Genomic DNA, 23,624 nt, shown 5'->3' with positions numbered 1-23,624 from the left:
CAGTTAGACAGCGTTAGGATCAGAGCACATTTACGTCTCATTTCCTTCTCCAACTCTTTCATTCTGCGAGTTTGCAGCTGGTTCCGTTGCCTTTCACAGTCCAGCTCTGGTTGCAGCAACTCCAGTTTACAGTTGGAGCCATTTAACTTGCTGGTCAGCTTTCTGATCGCAGCCTGACTGGATTCATACTGCACTCTGAGGGTCTTTACCACTTCTTCAATTGTCAGACGGCAAGGATTGGTCACAGCCTTACTCACTCGGCGCTCATCATCTTGAGTCGGTTCTGGATCCTGATCCTTTTCATCTTCAGGCAAGTGGGCCGCGACCCCACCTGCCTTTCCTGTCACCTCGGCGATCATTTCAGGCTGTTCTCCAAAGCTGTTTTTTTTCGACCTTGCCACGTTCGTCCCTCTCAACTGGTCGAGCTTTGTTAAAATGTCATTTACAGAAAATTTTTAATACAAGGTGTTAATTTTTCCCCTTAATTTATTGATTCATGCATTTGTGCATCACATGCTAGAGTAGCATTGATTGCCAATCCTTAATTACCTTAATGCAACTCATGGTGAGCCGAGAATGCTCTTGAATTAAAGGAACAACAATATGGTTCCAAGTCAGCAAACTGTTTGGCTTGGATTGGAACTTGCAGGTGGTGTTGATCCTATGTATTTGCAGTCCTTCTAGGTGAATTTGAAGGTACTGTCCAACAAGCCTTGGTAACTTGCTGCTATGCATCTTAGACGTATTACACACTGCTACCACCATACGTTGGAGATGGAGGGGGTGAACATGAGGGTGTTCAATCTTGAATGGTGTGCCATTCAATGAGCTGCTCTATCTGGATGATGTCAAACTTGAATATTGTTGGAGCTGCACTCCATCCAGGCAAATGGCCAATTATTCCAGCATATTCCTTGAAGACGATGGTCAGACTTTGGGAGGAAGATTAGTTACTTACTCCAGAATGCAAGCCTTTAACCTGTTGTAGCCTCAGTATATATGTAACCGGTCCAGTTCAGCTTCTCATATTGGGAGATTCAGTGATGGCAATGCCAGTCAAAAATGTGATGGTAGGAGATGGTTACTACTGATTCCTGTGCTGTGAAAATATTACTTGCTAATTATCAGCCCAAAACAGAATGTTGTCCAGGTCTTGCAGCATATGGCCATGGAGTACCTCAGCACCTTCAAGGGTGTGAATAACGCTGAAAATTGTTTAGCTGATAGTAAGTTGAGAAGATTTGAGTTTGCCGATTATTGCATATTGTCACTTCTATCCTAATGATAGCAGGAAGGTCATTGAAGCAGCAGTGAAAGATCATTAGCTCTCATACATTACTCTAAAAAAATTTCTGATGATATCGTGGAGATGATTGATCTCCATCACTCATTCATCTTCCTTTGTAGTTTGTCCAATTCCAAACAGTGGAGCTTTTCACTTTAATACCCATTCACTCCAATTTTGCACAGGCTTATTATCTGATCAAAACAATTATGAAATTGAAGACAGTAGTATAATATGGTGTATTACCCAGCATTCAAATCAGTCAAGGAAGAAAATCAGCTGTCTTTAACTGGTCTGGCCTGCATGTAACTCCACATCCAGAGTTGACTCTTAATGGCCCTCAGAAATGGCCTAGCATGCACTATTGAAGTGCAACTAGGGGTGGACAATAAATAAATTTTAAAAGTTACATGATCATTATAATGTAATATGTTGCAAGATCTTCAGTATTACATTTATTAATACTTCAAGTATTGTAATTATAGTTTCAACACAGGGTTTTTAGAATGTTCGTTGGAAATACATGATAAAAGTAAATAATCAATTGCTTTGTTAAATTAACATTTAACAGAAATAGAATGAATATTTACTTAGTTGAAGAGGAGCACAATATTTCAATGAAATTGAATAAAGTATAAGAAATGTAAAATTAAGGTAAGAGTAGCTAGTAAGAGACGTTTGCAAAACAAATCTTAGTGTTGACTTTTGTAGCAGCTTCGCACATATTGATTACTTTATTGTCCCTTCTACATGTTTTTGACACACACAAAAATAATTAATCAGTTAATATAAGTGTAATCTGAACTCCATGGTTTCTGTCAAACAAGTACAAAATTAATTGACATGGCAGTTGTTAGTCCAAACTGTTAACTATTAAGCAAAAACATGTCATGCAGTGGTAGTACCCTGGTTTAGGTTCAAAGCCAACAAGCCCAGAAGTGTACCTGAATATTTAAATAAAAATATGCACATTGTATTAAAAAAAAAGGGTGACAAGACATTCTTGGTAAAAATCAGTTCTTGTGGAAAACAAGAAAGTAAATGCAGCAAGTTAATACTTGGTATTGATAGTCCTGAGGCCTCTGTACCTGTTGGGCACCACAGAATTTTGTTTACTTTAAGGGATTTAGGCATTGCTGGAAAAACCATCATTTTTTAAAAACCCATCTTTAACTGCCCTGGAACCTAAATATCTTACTAGGTGATGTCAGCAGGCAGTAGGAGTCTAGATTATACAGGCTTGGGGAATGAAAGACCTGATCTCTTAAGGATAACCGATTTCCTTCCCTAAAGGATGTCAGTAACCATACATTTTTAGTAATAATTTCATAACTAGCTTTACTTTGGGATTTAAAGTCTTCCAGGTATTGGGATAGCTTTTGAACTCAATTCTGCACATTATTAGCCTCAGCCCCAGAAGACTAGTTAACTGAATGTATTATGGCACTTTCCATCTCTAATTGGTATAGTTAATATTATTAAATCCTCTGCTTACTCTAAATATATAATGAAAAGCCAATTTTCACAATTTAAAGTTATTTGCTGTTACTCGAGGAACTGTAGTTCTCCATTATTCAAATGCAAAGAGCTAAGATACACACATTACAGGAGTAGGCGTTCTGGAAAAAAAAATCTAGCAATTAAAAATGGAGTGAGATGCCTTTGAGATCTGTCAATGTTCCTCTGTTTAGTCACAAATAGGAGGAATGAACATTGCTGTGCTGTAAGGTGTAATCAGTGTTTGAATGAGTTGGGTTGTAAAAAGACAGTGCTAAAAGTAAGTTTGTTTATTCTGTTTATTCAATGAATGGAGACCAACTAAGTTTAATTATCCCGTTCTATCATCTGTGCAAGGTTGTGGTTTCCTTAGAGAGATCAGTCAGACTAACTAGTCCTGTACCTTCTGTATTGTCAGATTTTTGCTCATCCCCTTCCTGATTCAGTATCGCTAATTCAATATCCTTATTGTTCGTGAGTTTCATTTCGTTCAAATTTGATTTCCTGTTTAGTGTCCAAACTTTCCATTGTATCACATTCCTTTAAGAATCGGCATCTCCTCTTGACCACCATCTTCTGCAGACCAGTTAGCATGTTTAAAGCAGTTCACGTGTTCCTGACAGCTGCTTGTGTGCGAAGAAAGTCCACGTGGATATGTTTTAGTCTCTTAGACTGTAGTTCTGCAGTAATTGAAAACCATTAGTCAGCCATGCACTACTCATTCCTCGTAGTAACACCACGCTTTCCGCCACGATTTTAAATTTTAAAATTGCATCATGTCCCAGCCAGGTAGTACCTAATGAGGATGTTTTTCAACCCAAGATCGAATCATTCTAAACAGCAACATTAAAAAAATCTCTAGGAATTGAACTGTAAAGGTCTGCTGGTCAGCACAGATTAAGATATGAAAAAGAAACCACTGAAAATAATGGTATAGTTAAAGCAGGAAATATATTAATTATCTCGATCTCATGCAGCAGATTTCCAATATAGGGTATAAATTAAAACTTTCCTTGTTACAAAAGAAAATACCAATGTAGACCTGAACTGTACACTGGCTCCTTCCTGTCTTTATTCTTCTGGACTGCAAATGGTCACTGGTTTGGAATGTGCTATGGGAGGTGACTTAGCACACTGTAGCAGTATATATTAAATACAAGCAATGTGCACCTTAGGTGGAAGGAGATTATGCTCAGCATGGTACTCTGCATTTGGTCTGCTTTGTAGCAAATGATCAAGCTGGGGCACTCATCCAGTCCAATGATTTAATCACACCATTGCAGTGGCTTGGAGACCGTGGACAGGCTTTTATGAATTAGGAAGTTAGCCACAGAACATCAATCCTTCAGCTAAATTTCTAGTCAATGGTAACCTCCAGGTTATGAATTGTAACAAAATTCAGTGCAAGTAATGCTGTTGAATTTCATACAATTTTTCCTATTGCTGGAGATGGTCAGTGCATAACAAGTACGTGGTGTCAGTGTTACTGGCCTCTTATCGAAACCAGATTGTTGTTCAGGTCTTCCTGCAAGTAGGCACAGACTCTTTCAGTGAGGGGATTTGGGAATAGTTGTGTACAAATTGTCAATATCCCCATTTTTGTGCTGCTAAAGAGGTCTTTGAAGTAGTAACTAAAGTTGGTCAGGCCTACAGCATTACTGGAGTTCCTTAGTAATGTACTGCGACTGATAATTGACCTACACAAATCAAACTAAAATTTTGCACATTTATTGGCCATTCTTGAAAGCTGCCTTGATATCAAGTGCAGTCTCTGGAACTCAGCTCCCAGATACAGGTTGTAACCAGATTTGGATCACAAGGTATCCTGGATTATCCAGTAAATTCTACCTAATTCCACCCTCAATAACACTTTGCAATACTATTACTGAGATTAGAATACTTTTGAGTGAGATACTGGAGCAATTCTCTGCCATTTGATTAATGGAAAGAGGTAATGTAGTGGTAACGGGACAGGGAGAAGAGCACAGCTGGTTCTACAGCACACTTCATACAAAGGCTTTGGGCCTCAACCGCATCCTAGCTGTACTATTTTACTTCTCATTATTTCTAACTATCAACGAATGAAATTAAGCTGAATAGATTCATCCACTGATGTCTAGCTGAATATGACGACTAAAATATTTCAGCCTCACCTCCACAATGAATAATGGACTGGATTGAGGGGAGAATATTTGAGTATTATTGTAGAATAATTACCAACTACCCACAAAGGAGCTTTGTCCTGATCAGTTGGTTGTGGGATCACTTGCTCTAGCACATGCTGCCTTTATCCAATCCTTTTTTATGATTTCAGTAGATTGATAAGATTCAGAATTCCACTAGCATACTCAAGGTCTAAAACAGGAACACGTTCTAAAACCCTGTATTACAAATACATTGATGTAAATTCAGAAGTGGTTTTGAAGCAATTTCTAGAAATGCATCATTTCAGTCTAAAACAAGCAATATGCCCTTCAGCCAGCCCACATTTATAATAGAAACAGACCTAGACAGAAGTCCGTGATTAATTTACTTACAATAGCCCAATAATAATAATCTATTATCCATTAAATGTTCAAATTTAAACAAAAAAACAGGAAAAAGCTTTTAAAAATGGAACTGTACATTTGGGAACAATGTACAAGACTGCCAAAATGAAAACACTGCAGAAATTATCCCAAATGCAGGAATACATTAAGTATAGGCAATTTGGGAATGAGGGCTTATCAGTAGGTCAAACAAGTTGATCACATTGTTATTCAAGTTTCCCTATATACTGCAGTTCATTGTTGGAAAATTATTCAAGATTAATGATTTCAGCCTCCTACAATTCAAATACAAGATAACAAGTTCCAAACCTTTTTCACTCAGTATGTATCTAGTCATTGCTCACATCCAGAAATATATAATTTCTGTAGCTCAGCCTACTAACCGTAAAAGATCTATCGCATGGCCACAATCTACATCTGTTGCCTGAAAGATTTCCAAGATAGAGAAAGCATTACAAATGACTCAACATAGCTATTTCAAAGGATCACTGTTAGATGAACCACAACTAAGTTTGAAACAAATGGTTTGTAACTGCAAATAACCTTCAAACAATGCTGACATATCTCAAAATGTAAAGCAGATGCAAGGCTAGCGTTTAAAAGAATGCACTAAGCTATTTATTCAATATAAATTTGTACTCAAAAAGGTTTTAATACTGTTTTGCTACACCACTACTGTTTGCATATACATTTCCTATTGTAGAGTACAATGTTTTTCTCAATCTATTCAATTTTCTACACTATCTGCAGTCTCTACCAGCTGAGATTAAAACAAGCTTAAATTACAGGCACAGAATGCCTTTCCAAATCAGAGTCTGGTTAAATTAATACTCAATTCTAAATTTAAGGTGTCTAGACTTCAGTTACTGGTTCCTTTCTTCACATGTAAAGAAACCTTTTGTTCAATTTCCTTAAAGAATCCAGAAAGGATGTTTGTTAAAAGACACTTGCTCAATTAAACTACTGAATCCTCAACTGTCATCTGTATTTAAAAGGAAAAACATCAACATTGAGCAGTAACTTCCCCAATTTCACCTTAGTCAGCAACTGCCACACCACACCCCTTAAGTATTTCTAAATAATTCAGAGGGAGCAGTAAAGATCCATGCATTAGGGGAACTACAAAAAACATCTATTGGCAATCCTCATGAAGCAAAGCAGATTAATCTAGACTAAACTTAGTTGAACCTCCACCTAATGCAGTTACCCAGTATTCATTTTAAAAATCAAAATGCGCTTGACTTATCAGAAGTACAGTGTATGTGCTCATTAAAATACCAAACTAATTTGTATTTTTTCCTAGAAATGGAAATGCACAGCTATGTAAATTGTACACCGAATACTGTCCAAAGATCACTCAGACAAGCTTTCCCCTTCCTCCTCCAGCTTTATTGATAGTTTAAAATTACATTTCTATAGTTCTAAGACTTCAGTTGCTTTTACCTTCTGTCTTAAAAAAACTGATTTCAAGCAAATGATTCTTTACAGTAGTCTAATTGTATTATACAAAAATAACATCTTGATTTCTGTGAAAACACATTCAACTGCTGTGTAGTTCCAATCCTGTATGCTATGTGTTTGTTGTGGTATTTCATAATGGGTATTATAGCTCTAAACTACATTCAAAAATTTATTCAAACTTCTGCTTGAACATCTGTATCTCTGACACCAACTCTGGTTTCAGCTACGGTTAAGTTGGTTACTCCTATGATGCTTTTTAGAAAAACCTGTACTTTTCAAGTGTGAACAGGCTTGCTCTCTCATTGTTTACTCCCACTTTGCTGTTTACGAGACATAGGGCCCCGATACAGATGTTGGTTATTGTGATGAACTGCTCCCAAGATCAAACAATTCAAAACCAACATTTCAAGAAATCACATGCGGAAGTTTTCACAGACACTTCCAGGTTTGGTTTCCTCCCACAGAATCACTTCTAGAACCCAAAAGGGTCACTGATCGGGTTCATCTCTTCCCACTCATTAATCCCTATACACCAGTGGCATGGAAAGGGGGTTCTTTTACAAAGCATTATACATAACACCTCTACCAAACTAAACATAAACATTTGTAGTTAAATGCAGAAAGTCAATTTCCACCCCTTTCCTCCTTTTACATTTTGAGTAAAGCTCACTTGGCCTGGGACTAGCCTCTATCTGCCAATCGTTGGCCAGTGAAGAGGATTCAGAGGAAATTATACAACCATCAATCAGAAAAAAAAGGAGGGGCGACAAAGAAAAATTTAAGCTGTAGCCTCGATCGTGCATTCCCGTGCAAGATGTCCAGCTTCACCACAGCGGTAGCAGTTCACTTCACTTGCCTTGCTGCAATTGATGGCAACATGACCAGTTTCACCACACCTGTAATTTAAACAAGATATTTCATATTCAAGTTTCAACATGTACACTAAACTATAAATACTCAATTTGGGACAACGCAACTAAGTCTACTGAAACAAATAGCATTAAGCTCCACTTTTCCTGATTATGATGGGCATTACCAATGCAGCTTACACTCAGGTAGTACATCAGAAATTAAGCTTAATTCAGAATCAACAGTAGAGGCAGTCCCTGGCTTGCAAACAGGTTCTGTTAGAGTCCATCAGATTTGAAAAAGTGCACTCCTATATGGGAACATTTGTAAGTATGAGCAATCACAAGACAGGGACCCCTGTATATTGTTCAAGTAGAGCCCTTGTATTAAAACTTAGCACTCAAGGTGATTTGATTCAGCCAACAGCCCTTTTCAGGAAGTCTCAAGTTATCACTAATTCTGCTGATAATCTGAAGAGGACATCTGGGCTTGTGTATTGCTCATAACTAAGTTTATCAGTAGAAAATGCTCTGGGGAAGAAAGCATGGAATTCCCTTTTTCACCTTATCCTGGGTAGAAATGCACCAGCATATTATGCACACAGGTCCGCTCCTGTTTCAACAGGTTTTGCTACTCAAGTTCTCTAACAATTCAATGTTAATCACCTGAAATAGTACCTTTTATATAAAAATAATGCTTAACCAATATTAAAGGGGTACAGGAATGGCAAATTGTTTGTGCCTTTTACTTTATAAATGGCTAAGAGGAGGGGCAAAGGAGGTGGATGGGAGTAGACCAAGATCATCTAACAACCAAATATAACTGCAGGAATTACTATAATCAGAGTCACAGGTCAGAGGTCCACAGCACAGAAGAACACATTCAGCCCATCAAGGCTGTGCTGGTTGAAAACTATTCTAATCCCATTTTCCATCACTTAGCCCATAGCTTGTAATGTCTCAATATTGTAAATACACATCCAAGTACTAAAATAATGTGCCAGTTTCTGCCTATATCTCCATTACCTTAAAGGGACACATACCAAGGTCATGCTGATCCTTTATACTCTCCAGGATTCTAACATTGATGTATTCCCTTGCCTCATATGCCCTGCCCAAATGCACCACTTTACCTATCCAGATTGAGTTCTGTGCGCCATCGGTCAGCCCATCTAATAGTCTATCTTCCTGTAACCCAAGGCTACCCTCATTATTTACAACTCTGCCAATTTCTATTATCCATAAAATTACTGACCAACCCTCATTTATATATGCCATAACAACAAGAGCCCTACTACTAATCCCTGAAAAACTACTGGACTCAGATTTCCAGTCACAAAAAACACCCAACCATAACCCCCTTCCTTCCTTCCACTCAGTCAATTCTGGATCCAATTAGCTCAATTTCCTTGGATCCCACAAGCTATCACACCTTTGCATTCAGATTCCCATGAAGGACCATTTCAAAAGCCTTGAAGGCTAAGAAGACATCAAATTCATTTCTCCCATCAACACATCTGGTAACCTCTTCAAATAAAATTCAAATACAATCTCACCAACACCACTTCTCCTGGGAAAAAAAGCCGACTATTCTAGATTAATCGTTACCTCACTAAGTGCAGATTAGTGGTGTTCCTTAGAATTGCTTCTAATAGTTTCCCCACTACTAAAGCTTGACTGACTGATCTGTAGTGTCCTGACTTATCCACTGATCCCTTAAAACAGTACATTGGCTGTCCTGTGGTCCTCTCATATCAACATGTTATTTAAAACTTAAGCAACTTTTTGTATTTCATATATTAAAAGCTGCTGCTCAAAATGTCAAAGCAATTCTGAAGAGATTTTGCTGACATTTTGGTGCCAGCTACACATGCAGGAGTCATAGTTGCCACTTTGGCATTGGAAACATTCCATTTTCCAAGAGTTTGTAAGAGGGTCAGCAAATTATGTGCAATAGATTAATTATGGATTATTGGCTATGATTATTACCTCTGTAGATTAGCTTCTTTCTTACGAATATTTCAATTCTAAGCAAATAAATATATTGAATTGAGCAGAGAAAGTGCTTTGTTTTGTAACAGGAAATGATTATGGTTTGACAGATGACGAGCACAATGATACTCAAATAGACCACAAGGAATTACTTGGGGAGCTTAAGCTCAAAACTCCGATTAAACTACTTTATATTCCAGAGGGTCCATGCACCTACCATCCTATATTCAAACCTCCCTTATTCACTAAAGGTTCCCTTAAAATATCAAATATCACAGTTCAATTCCACAGGAAGTTGCATTCTGTAGACAATGAATATTCAATCTTGTCAGTGCATAATGTGGAAGTTGAGTTTAATTTAGCTAGAAATATGAAAAGTACCAAATTGAAGTGGATCTCAGTTTCTTTACACATTGCATCATGCAACATGCCTGCAAATTGACAGCCAATAAATCATTCAAATCTCACTCAGCTGACTCATTTTAATTACTGGTCTATTTTATCTTCTCAGTAATGCAAAACCAGTGGCCCCATAAAGAATGCAATATCTCAAAAGATGGGGAGTGCACATGCACTAGAATTTTAATCTTAATTTTCTTTGACTGGTCAGATGCAAAAAGTTTTCACAGCACGTCACATTGACCACTATTCTAACTGCAATTGAATGCAGACCAAAAGCAGATTTAACAAAAGTTACCTTATAGTGGAAAGCCAATAGATTAAAACCACAAGTAACTGAATGGCTCATATCAAACTCTTGGCCATATAGTTTGGAAAATCCAGAACTTGCACTCCCTTGACTAAAGGCGGACACAATGCTGTCCCTCAAGACTACTCCACAATTCAATAATAAAAGCCCCATCTTCTACCACAGCCTGTCTGTGTACATATTTTTGGGCTTTAAAAAGGAATATATTATTATCTCAACCTTGAATATATTCAGCAAGTGAACAGCCAAGGCCTCTGGGCTAGAGAATTTCAGAGATTCACAATTGAGTTAAGAAATTTCTCATTTTACCATTTCCTAGCTTGAGGAATGCATGTAGCTTGGAGGTAACACTGTATAACAGCTGTTGCTGAAGCAATCAACTGCACTAAAGCAAATGCCTGGTTCAGTTTTTGGGAACAGTCACATAGAAGGGCTCAAATGAATAGCCACAAGGACAAGACACCTACTAAAAACAATTTCCCTCTAAGATAATCAGTTAAAAATATTCAAAAGTAGTGGATGAAATGCAGGTCCAAGAATGTCAGGTGGCCTTGATTGTTATTGTTCCAGCAGACATTCTAGTTTAATTGTTCAGAGATAAAAGTATTGCTTATTTTCAGAAACAAACTAGTTACTTAATTTACATCACTCCAGCCACAAATAATGTTCAGACAGTCTTGACCATGCTTCATACCTATAGCACTTGACTTTAGTGCAGTCCTTCTGAATGTGCCCAAACTCTCCACACGAATAACATTTCTGCTCATCAGCATGATCACAGTCACGGGCCAGATGTCCAGGTCTGCCACAGTTATAGCAGCACTGCTCCCTCTCCTTCTTTGGCTCCTTGCAATCTTTGGCAATATGGCCACCCTTACCACAGTTGTAGCAAGCTAAAACATGACAGTATTAAAGTTAATTTCATTTGTAATAAATTTCATTGCCCAACTCCAAACAACAACAAAAAAAATTACATATTTACCATCTTCCTGGAGCTCACAATCCTTTGCAAGGTGGCCTGATTCACCACAACGATAACAGATATCTGGAAATCAAGTGCAAATTTAAAAACAGTCCAACAAAAACATATATCATGTAGCAATGCAAGCAGAAATTTGCTTACTTGAATGCCTCTAGTTTCATGAAGCGAGCCTGAGTTACTGAATGGAAAAATATAGGCTACAAAAAAAATGTTGATTAACATTTATAATTCTATGATATTCACATGCCATGTATTCTCTTAAAACTAGGTCAGTTTGCTGAATCTCAGAACAGTCATGTCATGTAACAGATGTATCAATACTTACAATTGTTATTATTTAGATATCCCAATCAATGGTGGGACTATTCACTTTGGACACCAAGAGTCACATATAACTCTGTCTTCAGTTGAACATATCCTTAAGAGATCTAGAACAGTTACGATCTAGGTTTTGGTGTAGAGGAACCTTGATTATCCGAAGAACACACAAGTAGTATTTCATTCGCTTAAATCGAATACCGGATAACAGTTTAGTCAAGCATCGGGGCTTTGCGATCTTACCAGATAATCAGACAATTGAATGCTGGATATCGAGGTTCCTCTGTACATTGCCATCACTGGTAAAATCATGTTACTCAGCCTTACTACACAAACTCAGAAGACTCAAGATGCAGTATAATGGAAAGAACTTCCCTTTCCATCTCAAGTTGGATATACTCTACTATGCAAACCAGAAAGTTCCATTCATGTCTTACTTTCAATTTGAAAAAAAAAGGTGTTTAAATCTGGAGTGGTTAAACTCCACTCAGATGACTCCTGGCCTCAAACACGGAAACTAGATACTACCTATTTTTTGACTGTTAACTTGTCAGTAGTTAAGAAAAGCAATTCTGTCAGAGCTTGCCCACATTGTTATGGCTCCATTGAGTTGGGCAGCTTCAAAAGAAAGATGTGAACATATAAAGTGTACAGAAGTATGCCATTTAATACTTCAAGCTTGCTCCAACATTCCCATCTATTACCTTCCTTAACAAGAATCCCTGGCTTAAAATAAAAGTATTCAGTGACCTCACTTCCATACCTTGAAACAGAATTCCAGTTTCTAATCTAAAGAATTTCCTTACTTTAGGTCCTTTTAAATTTCCAAGAATAAGACAGTGTGCTTCAGTCCTAAGATGAGAAAACACCCATCCTACTAGGTTTGAGCATTTATCTTCCCAAAGCAAGTTAGCCACAATAGAAGAGAAAAACTACCCTGAATTCAGTCAGAAGCCAAAAAAAGCTTGCTGCTGTCTTCAGGTTTCCAAAGAACATTTACTGATCACCTTTCAAAATTCACCCAACATCAGTTTGAATCTGACACACAGGGAGATTCCAGGTGTACAGCAACATCACCAAGAAGCCAATCACACAAGACACCAGGTAACAGCAAGTAAATTTTAGAAAGTCTGGAGCACAGAATAAAGTGATTTATATACAAGACAGATGCTATAATCTGAACTTAAAGAAATTCATGAGAAATTTCAGTCATACAGCACACAGATCCTTCACTCCAACTTGTCCATGCCAATAAAGTTTCCAAGCTAAAAACTAGCCCCATTATTCTGCATTTGGCCTATAAACCTTCCCTATTCAAGTACCTGTCCAAATGTCATTTAAATCATGCAACTGTGCCTATAATCATTCCACAACCTAAACTAACTCTGCATATAGACTCGAAGTTCCCAGTTTCAAAAGGAGTAATACCAATGAATACTAACTCAGCCACTACCATTACAAAGACCAATTTCAAGTCAGTATTTAAATATTGTATAGCTCTATACAAATTGGCATCATAAAAACCTCAGGTGCAATCCAACTACCTAAAGTTCAATTAACTGATATTCAAAAGTTACAAAACATCACATACAGATTACAGACCAATTGTAGTCCAAATTTTGGTGCTGTAACGCATACAAATCCAAATTGCACTTTAATAAGTGCAGTAAAGCGTTCCAAAACTTTTCAGTGGCATGACAAACTCTGAACAAAATTAGAGACAAGAGGAAATTACAGAAATGGAGAGAGATTCTACAAATGAAGATGCAAGTTGCTTAACCAGCAACTAAATATACATTAAGATGAGCAAGGGTGATGGTGGAGCAAAACAAGCAAGATTAGTGCAGAAGTTAGATGGTCAGCCAGAAGCACATTAGATTACGCAACAGACAAAGGGTTTCAGCAGATATCCCAAAGTGGGGCAGAATTGGGTGATATTGCAGAGTGAAAATAGACTGTCTTAGTGAAGCTCATCCTGCATAAACAAACCATCAACCTCTGGCAGTTGCAAGGATAGGGATGCAGTCAGTAGCTAGGGAGATGACAGTGGCTTCAATCTTCCTAATATTTAATTAGGAAGAGGTCTTGATCTAATACTGGATGGCAAATGAGCAGATTAGCAATGTAGCACAGAGTCAAAAGACTTGAGGCGATGAGATGGAGTGGGTGTCATGAGCACGCTAATAGAAGCGAATGATATCATGCTTCTCCCTGAAGAGAAATGGTGGGGCCAGAGTAGATCCTTGGAGGGGGGGGGGGAAGAAAACAAAGGAATTTTAAAAGAGAAGCCATTGCAGATGACTTCACGTTCACCATTAGATAATAAAAGCCAGGAGTGTAGCACCATAGACAAATGCCAGTGATGAGTTGCAAGAGAATGGTCAAGTCACAAAGAAGGGCAAGGGTAGTTTACTTACATCACTGTTAAAAATGCTTTCCAAGAAGAATGTTATTTGATACCGTGGTAAGCATGGAAACCAGATTGAAAGGATCCAATTACAGAGTTCTATCAGAAGTGACATGGGATTGTGTGTGCTAACACAAGCTTTTCCAGTTGAACTTTCTACCCACTTTAATTCTTAATTATAAGATGTTCCTAAGATATGCCACACAAATTTATTTTGCAAAAGGAACACAGATTTAACTTTCAATTATAAAATTGCTATAACAATGATAGTGCCTAACTATGGCATGTTCAACTTTAATAAAGATATACCACATTGCAGAATTAGACTATGAGAACAACCAAATAATTTGGCTCAAATAAGCAGACAAATGCTATTTCAGACTTGACTTTTTTTAAAACTCTAAACAAGACAGATTATTTAGTTATGCAACGAGTGCCAGGGCTAAAAACTTAGGTGGAGTAATTAAGGACCAGCCTATTTGGAACAAAGAAAAACCTCAAATTTGTGCACATGACTTATCAGGAGTAATTCAGGACACCCTGGAACATTTTATCTTATAGTATAGGAAGCGTGGCATTTTCTGCTAAGTTTATGCAATGAGTAAGAAGCAAAATTCTTAGCTTACCTCTTGCAGCAGTGAAACTTCCTCTGCCACGACCTCTAATCCGACTGCGTCCACCTGCATTTGGACACTCACGTGCCCAATGTCCACTACGTCCACAAGTAAAGCACTCCTGGCTGTTCATGATGAGCTATATTTGGTCTGAAGGGAGAGAGAAAAATCAGGTCATTAAAAAATATTATAGCCACCATTTCAGCAAAGAAAATAAAGCATGATTGAGTGAATTTAAGCACACATTTCTACTTGATAGGTTATGAAGGCATAGTTTTGCAGTCTTCCAACAACTTTTCTTTAATTCAAGGTCAACTTTAAAAATACAGCCTATAAACAAACTTTGGAAAACAAAAGTGATATTTTACAGCAAAAGTTGAGAAATACAAAAATAAGATTCACCTGCTGTATTCATTTTCTCAATTAGGTTTAAAAAAGTAGACTACTATATAGAGTTCACTATACATAATCAAGAGGTGGTTTCACAAATACTCATCCTCATTGATGGAAAGTCCAGAACACCATTACAAAACTGAATAACTTGCAACTAACTTCAGCCAGAACTACCAAGGCGATGATCCATTTCTACCTCTTTCTGGAGAATCTAGAATCAGAACCAAAATGTTTTCAGGCCAGCTGGAGGAAGTGAAATACACTGGATACAGTGACACACATGGACCGAGACAACACTCCAGCTATGTAGGCTGCAATATGTTTGCTCCAGAACTATGTGCCATTAGTCAAATTGTTCCATACAGCTACAATACTGGTACATATGCATGTGGAAAACGATCCAGGTATCTTGTTTACAAAAAGCAGAACAAATCAGGTCCAGCCAATTACCATGCCAGACCCTCAAACCACAAGATAGGTAGCCAAGGATGACAAAGAGCCCTTGTGCACCAGTAAACTGGTGAACTTTCAGTTGAGCTCTGCAAGCACTACTATTCCAGACCCTACTGCAGCTTTAGTCCGAGCAAGGACAAACAAGCTGAGTTTCAGGGTTGAGGTTGGACAACCTGCTTTTAGTCATGTTAGAGTAAGTAGTCCTAGGAAAAGTGAAGTTAATGATAATTGGAAAAAAAATTTCCAGAACTGGAGTAAAAGAACTGCAGGCACCGGAGACCTGAAACAAAAAGTGGAGAAATTCAACAAGTCTGGTAGCATCCATGTAGAGCAAAATCAAGTTAATGTTTTAGTCAGTGATCTGTCAGAACCAATAACATTAACAGATACTGCCAGACTGCTGAGTATCTCCAGCACTTTGCTCTGCCTTGATGCTTGGTGGGATCAGTAGAGCAAAGAATGTTCTCACCCTTAGGTGAGGCCCCAACTGTAAAAGGGTTGACTGAATGACACTTCTTCCAACACAGGATGGGAATGTTAATTTACAAGCAGCACTCAAACCACAAGGCAAGACATGTGATGACTATGACCATCATGATAATCGCTTTACATTTAACTCTATTACCATGGAAAAGATTTGTCAGTTGTAACTATGAAGTTAGCACTCTGGCTTCAAGATCAGGCCAGAGTTGAAAAGTGTCAAGTAACTCACCATTTGACACCTTTTCCCAGTCATGCTCCACTCACATGGATGTGTTCACCCTACAAATATTCAAAGTTCAACACTCTCTGGATCAAAACGGCCACTTTGATCAGCAATACAACCATGACCTGAAAGGTTTCAGTGTCTCCTCTACATTTTTCATTACAACAAACTAAGCCTCCTTGGAGCCAGAAGGAATGGCTGAGGTTTTATCGGAGTCCTTTATATCAATATTCATGAGGGAGAAAGTATAGAAAGCAGTAAAGAGAACTATAGGATAGCTAATATGGCAGCGTTCTTCAAGAGGATGGGGTATAATCCAAGACACCATATAGGCCAAATAAATGTATCAGTGGGAAACTGGGGAAAAACATGAGGGCCAGAATTAACCTCCACTTGGATGTGCAAGTATTAGCATGGCTTTGTCAGACGAACATCTGTTTGGTTAGATTGAGGTTTGGTGAACAGATTACTTACAATGTTATTGGCCAAGTAGGTTTCCAAGGCACACATATGGCAGCAATTTCCAGAACCAGAAATCAATATGCTGATGCCACTTTTAGCATACTGGTCACTTATAGGGTAGATATTGAACTGGAGGGTACACAAAAAAAAAATTAAGGATTTTGCTTGGAGAAGAGGGAGAGTTGAGTTACAGGAAGAGGCTGAAACAGGATGGGACTGAGGGACAACCTCATGGGTTTATAAAACTATGGAAGGGCATGGAAAGGTTGAATAGTCAAGTCTTGTTCCTAGGATCAGCAGTCCAAAACTAGGTGAAGGGCTAACTTTTTCCATGCAGAGTGGTATGCATTTGAATGAGCTGCTGTAGTGGAGGTGGTGAGTACAATTACCACGTTTAAAATGCATTTGGATTGGTATATGAATAGACTGGGCATAAAGGGATATGGGGCAAATGGGACTAGCTCAGATTGAATATCTGGTCAGGGCAGACATGCAGACCAAAAGGATGTTTCCATGCTGTACGACTGGTGTGTCAGTGCCAATCATGGAAATCAGCGGCTGTGCAGAAATGTTGGTGACTAGATGTTTAGATGAAGGTAGTGGATGTAATTACATGGACATTAGAAAATCTTCGACAATGTCTTGCATGGGACTGGTTAAGTAGTTAAGAACCTCAGGATCAACAGCAATTGGCAGGAAGCCCATGTCCAGTGGCATATCACAATCTGTCACTGTTTGTAGTCTGTTAATGCAGAAGCGAATGTGAGGTTTATCCGTAAGTTCACAGATGACAGGAAAATTGGTACCATGGCAAATAGCAAGACTGAAAGCTTTTGACTACTGAAGACAGATGGACAAGACAACTGAAATCAAGTGAGGACAGAATGACAGCCCTTGACACCAAAACTGCATTCAAAGTGTGGCATCAAGGAACCCAAGCAAAACTGAAATGGGAATCGGGTGGTATTCTTTTCACTGGTAGGAGTCACAGCTGGTGCGTTTGCCATTGGAGGTCCTGAAACCGAGATGACTGACATCGCTGCAGAAGTTCCTCAAGGTAGTGTACGAGGCCCAACCATTTTTCAGTTGCTTCATTGATGCTCCCTCCATCATGAAGTGTGGCTGTTTGCCAATAATTGCAATGTTCAGCACCATTCACAAGTCTTCAAATACTGAAGCAGTCCATGTTCAAATGCAACAAGATCCGGATATCGTCCCAGATTGGACTCAACAGGAAAGTAACATACATGCCACACAAATGCCAGAATTAGCCATTTCCAATGAGACAACCAAACCACTGCCCTTTGACATTCAACTGTGTTACAATCACAATCTCTACTAATCATCCTGGGGGTTACCATGGACCAAAAACTCAACTGAACTCACCACAAAGTGGTACCAAATGCTGGCCAAAGGTTAGAAATACAGCAATGAGTAACCCACTACTAGCTCAAAACCTATCCATCATCTACAAGGCACAAGTCAGGATTTTGCTGGAATATTTCCCCCTCAACTTGCTTGGAGAGATGCAGCTCCATCAACACAAGAAGCTTGACATCATTAGGACAAAGTAGCCAGTTTGATTTGTACCACCTCCACAATCAACATTTCAGTCTGCACTGCTACTATTACAAGATACCCTGCAGAAATTTAAAAGATCCTTAAAACAGCACCTTCCAACCCACTACCATCTAGAAGGACAAGGGCAACAGATACATTGAAACATTTGTGAGCTCCCCTCCAAGCCACTCACTATCCTGACTTGGAAATATAATCACCATTCACTGTCACTAGGTCAAAAATCATGAAATTCCTCAGCAAGACATTTTGGATAAATTTAAAGCATATGGACTGCAGTTCAAGGTGGCAGATCATCACCTTCCCAAGGGCAACACCCACAAGTGAATTTTTGAAAAAAGTCAGATAAGCAGGATGATTCAGCCAAAACTCACTGAGGTATGGGCAGACTAGCACTGTGGGATTAGCTTCAAGTCACCCACCCCCCAACAGTGGCCTAACCAATGTCCTGTACAGCTGTAACATGACCGCCCAACTCCTGTACTCAATACTCTGACCAATAAAGGAAAGCATACCAAACGCTGCCTTCACTATCCTATCTACCTGTGACTCCACTTTCAAGGAGCTATGAACCTGCACTCCAAGGGCTCTTTGTTCAGCAACACTCCCTAGGACCTTACCATTAAGTGTATAAGTCCTGCTAAGATTTGCTTTCCCAAAATGCAGCACCTTGCATTTATCTGAATTAAACTCCACCTACCACTTCTCAGCCCATTGGCCCATGTGGACCAGATCCTGTTGTACTCTGAGGTAACCCTCTTTGCTGTCCACTACACCTCCAATTTTGGTGTCATCTGCAAACGTACTAACTGTACCTCTTATGCTCGCATCCAAATCATTTATGTAAGAGACAAAAAGTAGAGGACCCAGTACTGATCCTTGTGGCATCCCACTGGTCACAGGCCTCCAGTCTGAAAAACAACCCTCCACCACCACCACCCTCTGTCTTCTACTTTTGAGCCAGTTCTGTATCCAAATGGCTAGTTCTCCCTGTATTCCATGAGATCTAACCTTGCTAATCAATCTCCCATGAGGAACCTTGTCAAGTTAAAAAATGAAGGACTTCTGGACTACGGAAACCAATGCCTGAGCATACTAATAAGAATCCAATGGTACTTCTAATAAACACAAATTGCTGGAAAAGCTCAGCAGGTTTGGCAGCACTTAAGGAGAGGTAATGCTTCAGGCCAACTGACCGTTTCTCAGAACTCTGCATGGTTTTGCAACTATCAGCTTAGTTGCCCAAAGTACGTACCACACTATGTACAGTATTCTTATGTATCTTGACAATTCTTTTTATTATAATTGAGCAGAATGGAATACGGTGTGTACCTTACAAAAGCAAACAAGAATTACTGACCACAAAGACAAACAAATTTAATAAAATTGGCTGAACAAATTCCTTTTGAAATTTATATAATGTATGGTATAACACGGAAAAAATTGAAGGTGCCATAGTAAACCAAACTATGAAAAACAGGACACAAAGTGGCAAAACTTAAATCTCTCAACTGTATCTTAGCTTCCCAAACATACTATCTGACATATAACAGAAACAAAACTGGTGGCAGAACTTTTTTGTTCTTTCTCGAATTAGACTGCAATGTTTCATTTCTTGAACATAATTAAGTACTTGGAGGTAGGGCTTTTTTTAAAAATGCAAGTGTAACAGCAGACACCCTCCTGGGAATTGCTCACTCCCATTAGACAGGTTAAGAATCAAGGTCAATTGTTGTCATTCTTCATAAACTGTATTTAAAATCAAATTAGAAAACCAAAATTAATGGTGGAACTCAAACCGAGACTCCTTATGCATTATTCAATTTATCTTCACAGCAACATTTGTCAACATAACTTATTGCAGTTTCTCATTAATCCCAGAATTCCTCATCCCACTACTGCCACCTGTGCTTTCAGCTAAAACTTAGCTCAATCCCCCCACCTCAGGATGTTCACTAAAACGTGTGATCAACTCCAATTCTAACACGTACCCGAGTGTCAAATGTTTGACCAATGGCAACCCTGTGAACGGCTATATACTTTACTGTGGCAGGTGGCACTACTACTTCAGATGTTTAATTCATGAACTTGAATGATAAAGGTCACAGTTCCAGGTTAAATGAAAGACATGTGAAGTAAAAATTGCATTTAAAGTCAAATCAAATAAGTTAACTCAATGATAACATATTTGCAATGGAAATGCAAATCAAGTGATTTTTAGAACAGTCGCATTTATCCAAGACAAGCTAGCCCTACATTAGGTATGCAGCTTGGTACAACTATTTTAGAAAAGCACGTCATATCTATAGAAATCCCATATTTGACAGAAGCATAAACAAAATTATGAAGACAGACACTTAAAAAGAATGCTTCTACCATTCAGATTGCGCGCATAAATGTGTAAGAAATGAAAGCAGAGTCTGAGTGTCCTAAGTCAAAAGTTTGTCTGCTATGGGATGCCAGCACGGTTAGCAAGACTGGAAGAACTGTCCATCCCAAATGCTTGTGATTTACCTAGCAGGGAGCCTTGCCAGGCCATTTTAATTGAAAGTAAATGACTTTGACGTACATTCTCAAGTCAGATATAAGCCAGCGTGGGAGGCAGTGATGTAGCATTAATGTCATTGGTCTAGGAACCAGAGACCCAGGCAAATGCTCTACCAACAAGCTCAAAACATTATAGCAGCTGGTGAAATTTAAAGTGATTATATAGCTCGTCCCAGTAGTGACCATAACTATTATAACCAAATGAACAGGTTAACTCATGACCTTCAGAACAGGAAACCTATCCTCAGTTTGACCTTAACAAGATTCCAGATCCACAACTTGACTGACTTAACTGCAGCAACTAACAAGCCACTTACTTCAAATACTGAACTTGCAACTGACACTATTTTAAGAATAAAGGGCACTAAAAAAAAAACTAATGAATTCCCCCAGATGTTGCAACAGGATTTTTTGTTATTCACATGGGCATGTTAGTCTCAACTGCTTCTCTCCCCACCCCCCATTTATTGCTAGGCCATTTTAGATGGCAAATGAGAGTCAACCACATTGTTGGAATTACATGTAGGGAGGATAACAGATTTTATTTCCTGAAGGACACTAGCGAGCCAGATGGGCATTTCCAGACTATCAATGGTTTCATGGTCAGATTCTTCATTCCCGATTTAATTAAAAAACTGAATCTAAATTCCCCCATCTGCTTTGGCAGGATTGGAATCCAAGTCCCTGGAACATTAGCTGAGTTTCAGGATGGATAGTGATAATACCATAAGGCCATTGCCTCCCCCAAATGTGCATCACGGCATTAAATTAGGCTACTGGATTACTAGACCAGTAACATTATTGCTATGCTACTATCCCACTATAGTAATTAAAACTAGATGACTCAATTTACAGGAGAAGCAGGAAACTTGAAGAACAACAATACTACAAACCTAGTTTCTTTAAAGTAAAAAGACCAGTAATTCAAAACAGTTGAAGAGCACTGGCACAGGAGTCCAAACAGCATCCACTGCTTTCTTGGGGTGAAACAATGATAAAGTGTAATCTAACAATTTACTGTGAAAAAGGAAATAAATAAGTTCCAAAGGCATTAAACAGTATTTTCGGGTAGTAGTCACACTAACAACACTGCATAACTTGACATTTGCAAGTTACTTCCTCGTACAATGCACCAAATGAATGGCAAATATTCATATACAAAAAAAGGTGTAGACGCCCAAAAGAATTTGCTCCTTTGTTTTGTACGAGACAGAAACTTACACCATCTTAAATAAAATTCTCGTTTGCCCAAAATAAGGCAACCTGATTTCATGCACCTTCAGAAAACCTATCCTAAACTGGACATTTGAGGTCGATAGAGAAATACACGTGGACGTAACCTCCTACACCATCCGTACAAAAAATAATTTCTTTCCCGCCAAAGTCGAGCTCATTCAAGTTTCAGGTTAAATCACGCCTCAAGGGGGTGTGGTCTCAGTTATTGGTTTAACAAATAGCCTTATTTTTCGGAATAAATTGACTCCGTGTTACTAAAACGATTGAACAGCGGCCTCGGGATTCTCTGGGAGTCAGGCAGCGGTGAAGACGGGCCTATGGGGACCAGCCGACATCACTCTGGCCTCCCAGATTTGTCGCTGGGGCCGTCACACGTAGCGGCGCCAAGGAGGAAAAAAAAGGCGGACTCACCCCATTCCGCGTGAGAGAGTCCCAACATAAGGGCTCCACACACAGGGAAAAAAAGAGGAGGGCGAACAAGAACCAAGCCTCAGCCCGAAGGGAGGAGAGGGGGTATCAGTCGGGTGCGGCGTGTTTCACACAAGAGCACGCCGTTGGAACTCGAGGCAGGCGTCGGGCCTAGTGACACAGACACACCTCCCAGGGACACCGCGTGTGGGCTCGGGAGGCCTCGGCAGAACAATAATAGGAGAAACGGAGTGGTGGCAGGGAAGAGAAGGGGAGGTTTCAGAGCTACACACAGAGGATAGGCTTTATTTGGAAGTAGTAGACTTTTCTTTTGGGAGGTTGGCGATTAGGAACGGAGGTTCGACCCGACAGCCTGACACACAGGCCGCAATGCGCCGTCAGAAATTCACTTGTTTACCTCAGCACTTCTTCAGAGTTTAACCCACGGGAGCCCGGCAGCTAGCGTTAACTCTCCGGGAGGGAACAGGGGTGGGAAGAGTCAGGTTCGCCGCGTCGCTACGAGACACCCCGCCGCACACGTTCTCTAATGCGTTTTATTTACTCACTGTCTCGGGACTGCGCCTTCCGCTCAACCTCCGGCCACCGACTTTCAGTTTTTTTTCTGGCTCTTTCCTTCTGCACGCGTCACGCGGTTTGCACACGGAGGGAGGAGAGGGGGCGGGACCCACTGCACACGGCACGTAGGCCCACCACCCACCAATTAACGCGTCCCGCTCCCGGAATCCCGTCGCATGGTTGGAGGTGCCCTCTGCCACTCTTCCGAGCTGCGACCCGCCCTCCGCTAAGGACGGACCAATCGGGTTCCATCGGCTCCGCGATTGCGCCGTGCTGCGGCCTGGCTCCTTTTCAAGTTCTTTTTTGAGGTGCGTTGTCAGGGCTGGTTGGAAGGCATATCGTTTGTTGACTATTTGGTTCTTATAATGTGACCTATCTCCGCAAATACTTTGAGGGAGAAGTGTAAACCGATTCGTACGGATATGGTTTTATTGTGCGTCCAGAGCACGTTACATTTGTGTTTATTTCCAAATTTAGTCAAATCGTTAGGCGTGTTGTCTGCTGGGAGTTGTAGTTTCCATCAGACCCATATGGAATTGAGCCCAGATTCCACCCTTGCCAACGTCCCTCTTTAATTCTACTGTTAATTTGTTGGTTAGCACT

At 39.5% G+C, this 23,624-nt stretch overlaps 1 protein-coding gene across 3 annotated transcripts; it reads right to left on the bottom strand.

The window, feature by feature from the left end:
- Positions 1 to 1,996: 1,996 nt before the first annotated feature.
- cnbpb (CCHC-type zinc finger, nucleic acid binding protein b) lies at positions 1,997 to 23,142 on the bottom strand. 3 transcript variants are annotated; one of them, XM_043707973.2, is made up of 6 exons: positions 23,012 to 23,142; positions 14,675 to 14,812; positions 11,324 to 11,386; positions 11,036 to 11,234; positions 7,649 to 7,688; positions 1,997 to 3,462 (listed from the first exon to the last, which is right to left on the bottom strand). In XM_043707973.2, the coding sequence occupies exons 2-6, from the start codon at positions 14,793 to 14,795 to the stop codon at positions 3,442 to 3,444; spliced, it is 444 nt and encodes a 147-aa protein (XP_043563908.1). In that variant the 5' UTR covers positions 14,796 to 14,812; positions 23,012 to 23,142; the 3' UTR covers positions 1,997 to 3,441. The 3 variants fall into 3 exon arrangements, with proteins under 3 accessions (XP_043563908.1, XP_043563906.1, XP_043563907.1); XM_043707971.2 differs by lacking the exon at positions 1,997 to 3,462 and having other exon boundaries at positions 6,699 to 7,688; XM_043707972.2 differs by lacking the exons at positions 1,997 to 3,462; positions 23,012 to 23,142 and adding an exon at positions 22,864 to 22,984 and having other exon boundaries at positions 6,699 to 7,688.
- Positions 23,143 to 23,624: the final 482 nt, after the last annotated feature.

Source organism: Chiloscyllium plagiosum, unplaced genomic scaffold, assembly GCF_037043375.1.
Source record: "Chiloscyllium plagiosum isolate Xiang-an unplaced genomic scaffold, Cpla_swu_hap1 HiC_scaffold_14, whole genome shotgun sequence".
In the NCBI taxonomy this organism is placed as follows: Eukaryota; Metazoa; Chordata; class Chondrichthyes; order Orectolobiformes; family Hemiscylliidae; genus Chiloscyllium; species Chiloscyllium plagiosum.
Note: the sequence above shows the minus strand (reverse complement) of the source record. Positions and strands in the feature narration are given on the sequence as shown.

What these genes read in the sequence shown, in the direction of transcription:
- cnbpb (XM_043707971.2), bottom strand. Translation starts at nt 14,795, where the DNA reads ATGAACAGCCAGGAGTGCTTTACTTGTGGACGTAGTGGACATTGGGCA. An exon ending in TTGTGAGCTCCAGGAAGATG is followed by an intron (nt 11,235 to 11,323) that starts GTAAATATGTAA and finishes GTCATGTTTTAG; the next exon opens with CTTGCTACAACTGTGGTAAG. An exon ending in ACTAAAGTCAAGTGCTATAG is followed by an intron (nt 7,689 to 11,035) that starts GTATGAAGCATG and finishes TTTAAATTACAG; the next exon opens with GTGTGGTGAAACTGGTCATG.